This window comes from Camellia sinensis, chromosome 5 (genome assembly GCF_055761805.1).
Source record: "Camellia sinensis isolate YWXY chromosome 5, ASM5576180v1, whole genome shotgun sequence".
In the NCBI taxonomy this organism is placed as follows: Eukaryota; Viridiplantae; Streptophyta; class Magnoliopsida; order Ericales; family Theaceae; genus Camellia; species Camellia sinensis.
This window is the reverse complement of record NC_138965.1, coordinates 14,986,048-14,990,296: the sequence shown is the minus strand read 5'-3', so window position 1 is coordinate 14,990,296 and position 4,249 is coordinate 14,986,048. Positions and strand designations below refer to the sequence as shown.

General features: G+C 32.6%; 1 protein-coding gene across 1 annotated transcript; it reads right to left on the bottom strand.

Moving 5' to 3' along the window:
* Positions 1–827: 827 nt before the first annotated feature.
* On the bottom strand, positions 828–3,230 carry LOC114321679 (uncharacterized). Its single transcript, XM_082868278.1, has 3 exons — positions 3,074–3,230; positions 2,895–2,985; positions 828–2,000 (listed from the first exon to the last, which is right to left on the bottom strand). Exons 1-3 carry the CDS (start codon positions 3,151–3,153, stop codon positions 1,191–1,193), a joined length of 981 nt encoding a protein of 326 aa, XP_082724404.1. The 5' UTR covers positions 3,154–3,230; the 3' UTR covers positions 828–1,190.
* Between the last annotated feature and the right edge of the window lie 1,019 nt (positions 3,231–4,249).

The window sequence follows — 4,249 nt, the reverse complement described above, 5'->3', positions numbered from 1 at the left end:
ATTTCTGTATCATTTTCTTTTCGTGAAATGGTATATACTTGATCCTATCACCAAGTACGTATTTCTTTTGCCATCAAATCCATAGCAAAAATTGTAAAATAAATAAAAAATAAAAATATTGAGATAAGTCATAAATTCTAGGCATAGAGCCAACTAAGCAATTGATCATACAAATAAAAGATAAATGGAGGTACACATGAGCTAGCCACCAAATTCATGTCTACTTGTGATGTGATCACTTTACACAAACTACACGAGCAAAACCTTCAAAATGTTGGCCAAATACTATTGATGAATCCTTTCCATCCAAAATCCATATTTTACTATATTTAATGCATTTTTGTTTTTTTTCTAAATAATAAAAAATTATGCCCTAAGCAAGGTCTTTTAGATTATCTTAGGAATGTAAATCCGACAATCAATCAACACTCCTTAATCGTATGATTCGAACAAACGAAAAGAGCAGATAAATGTCAATCTTGAGTTGGGTAACAATTTTGAGATTCGATTGTATAATTGGGTATACACCCATACGATGAAGAGTCTAAAAATATAAAATCTCAAGAAGATCAAAATTAAAAGATTTATTAAAGCAACTATCCTTTCATTATTTTAGTCCAACCCAATAATAATATAAACTTTGCCTCCTCACCTTCATATTCCCTCTTTTTTTTTTCCCTCTCTTTCTTTTCCTTTTCCTTAACAAAGCATTCAACCAGACAAAGCATTGAATATTCTGAATTTGGATATATCAACCACTTCATAAGTTAATTAAAGATTGAGGATATTTAATGAAAGACATATATTTGATCATTGGCTCATTGTCATGGCAATAAAGGTGATGTTTGTGACCAAAATCCATAGTAAACGTTCATAATACATATGCGTTAAGTCATGCATAACATTTAGGCATAGAACCAACCAAGTGAACAACATAACACATTATTAGACATATTCAACACCAAGAACAAAGCTTGTGATCACCATTTGATATTGATTTAATCTAAGTACATAAAATTAAAACACATAAAAGTATAGAGAATGAATATTTCAGCACAATGGGATCCACTTCGTTGGATGTCATTCTGATTGTCTTATCTCTGTACCAACATTTCATCCTCAATGCTTTTTTGTAATTTAATTTTATGTATATAGATATATGTTTTTTTTATTTTTTTTATAATACATTTTTACTTGTGACCACAACTTGACACAAACAAAGCCTTAAACATGTTCAAGAAGTCATGTTTGTACCCTGTGGCATGAAAGTGCTGATGTGGAATGATCCTTGTGTATAGGTAGAATGCCCCACAAGCAATGGCTGGCCCAGCCCAAAACACCCAATGCCCATTCCAAAGGTGGCCTCCTCTCACCACTGCTGGGCCCAAACATCTTGCTGGGTTCATCCCAGCCCCAGCATAACCCTTCGTCGCCGTGACCGTTGTCGAGACAAACACCAAAAGGCCCAACACAAGCCCAATGATGGTACAAACAATGACATGGCCCAATGCCTTCGCTTGGCGACCATCGAACGCAATCCATACCGAAGCAAAAAGGAAGACAAAGCTGCATATTATCTCGAGCCAAAAGGCCTGGCCTGTCTCGAGGCCTGTTGTTATGGGCCCTTGAGGCCCAGGTGCAATGACTGTGAGAGTACAACCCCCAAGTGAGAAAGTTCGTTCAATGGTGCTATTTACCACAGCTTGGAGTGCTAGGGCTCCTAGAATAGCTCCAAGGCATTGGGCCACAATGTAGATAGCAGCCCGCGAAATGGAGATTATGCCGACAAGGGCGGCAGAGAAGGATATGATCGGGTTCATGTGGCCACCGGAAACCGGGAAGACGGCGAGAAGTAGGATTGTGATGGTAAGAGCTATTAGGATTGACATTATGAGGTTCGGAGTTTTGGTTTCTATTTCATAAGTAGAGATGACTATGGTGTCGAGCATGAAAACAAGCACTGATGTGCCAAGGAGTTCCCCCATTGATGCTCGCCACACCTAATAACATTTTGGTGTTAGGAAATATGAAAACTGAACATAATAAAACTAGTAACAAGTCGCAATTCAAGTAGTTATTAGCGATACTATTTATATAGAAATCAATCACAATTCATACACAAGTGATTCACAAGTAGGCACAACTTGTGAGTGAATTGTGGTCGACATTTCTCTTAAGTAACAGTTTGTCTATATATTTTTGTGATATTTGGGTAGAAATTGATATTGTATATCACAGGCTCAGTATAAATTTTTTGATTGCATATTCACTCGCCCCCCGATATTAGAATGAGAAAAGTTAGGGATCATGAAATTTTTTTTATAAAAATGATCATAAAAGAGTTATGATCCTTGGATTACTTTGATTAGTGTGTAGTGCTTTATTCTAAGTGTAATCCAAAGGTCACAAAGCTTTCATGATTATTTTCATGAAAGATTTTTCATGATACCTAGTATTGCTGTATTAGAATCATACGTCCGTTCCTGCTAATAAGCATTGCGTTTTCCTAACAGAAATAGATGTTTATTTTTCTTCTTTTTAGTAGATTCTTTTCACACACAAAATATATATGTATATCTATTAGTTTTCATGATCTTCAAGTCAAAAAAAATGAAATAAAAAAATATATTATTTAAAAAAAAAAGAAAAGAAAAAATGACTTAAAACTAGCAGCCAAAAATCTAAGAAGTTGGCATGGTGGTGTAGTGTAGGCCTAGAGCTTTCGAAATATTGTAAGCGTAAATAATTTCTTGAAGCCAAATCATACGGGTTGGGCCTCAGATGGTGAAATTAATCACCTGTATTAGTTGATATTTAAAGCGGGATATCGAGTTATTAAAATAAAAAATAAAAAAACTGGCAGCCAAATAAGTTGCATGTAAAATTGGACTTACATTCAAGGAAAACAAGTCCTTGAAGCCCAGCCTCTCACCCAATGTAGTGCAAGTTTGTTGCTTCCCTTCCTCAATTCTCCATTGCTCCGACCTGCAAAAAAAAATTTAAAAATAAAATAAAAAATGATTGGACAAAACTCTCAAAAAGTGAAATCATCGTGACGAAAGAAGGAGCTTACATTGGTGTGGAGGAGAGAGGTTGAATTCTACTTCCACCATGGCTTTCTTCATCCTCCAACCCCCCCAAATTTGAAGCCATCTTTGAGTGTTTTTTGGCCAAAAACACTCGTTTTAGCTTTGTTTTGGTATGCTGCTTTCTCCGTTAGAGTTTGTTTATATATATATATACTAGTGGCTGGAACACACACGATGTGTGTGCAATTTAAATAAGTAGCAATAAAAAAAATAATAATGAAGTTCATAATATAATGTGTACTTAGCTTAAGTGGTATGAATCGTCGTACTTAAACCCATGGTCATGGGTTCAAGCCTTGTCCATCTCTTTGTTTAACTTTTTTTTTAAAAAATAAAAAATACTGCCACATGGCATGAGGAGAGTGAAGTTTCAGGACACCATATTATATGTTCACTTTATAATAGTATAGATATATATATGACAGTCAAACGAAGGGATGGGCTTTTGTCGGCTAAATAATTTTATTTTTTTAAAAAAAAAAAAATTAATTACTTTTAGAAATGCAGTTACATATTAATGTCTGACACATTTCTGCTTTTGTCTTATCACGTTACTTTTCAACTGTGCTCTTTCAATTCATTTATTATTTTCTCTCTTTCCAATTATTCATTCACAATTTTCGATTTTTTTTTTTAATTACTAAGGCTTTTGAGAAGTTAATTTTTAACAATTTTTTTTTTTTTGATTTGTAACAAAAGTTAAAAGTTGATTTTTTTTAATTTTTTTTCATTTGAAAAGTTGGTTTTTAGCTAATGGTAAAATTACAATTCTACCTCTTATGGGTCAAAATTTGTTATATAGGGAAAGTTATAAATATTTTAAACTAAATAGAAATAATTTGGTTATTTTATTATGATTTGACATCATAAACAAATATTAATAAAAAAATCAAAAACTATTTTTTACTAACTTTCCAAATCATTTATTTAGAAAAATTAAAAACTTAATTAAAAGTCAAAAAATTATTTTTTACCACCCTTTCAAAATAGACCTAAGTCACATATAATTATTAAGTAGTTTTAAAATATTATATATTATATCATGTAACATAAAATTTTACAGGTGACTTGAAAAATTATTAATAATCTCAGGTCATGTTTGATTCACAAGATTAATAGTGAAGTATTAATAATCTTATTAAATTAGTATAGTATTCACT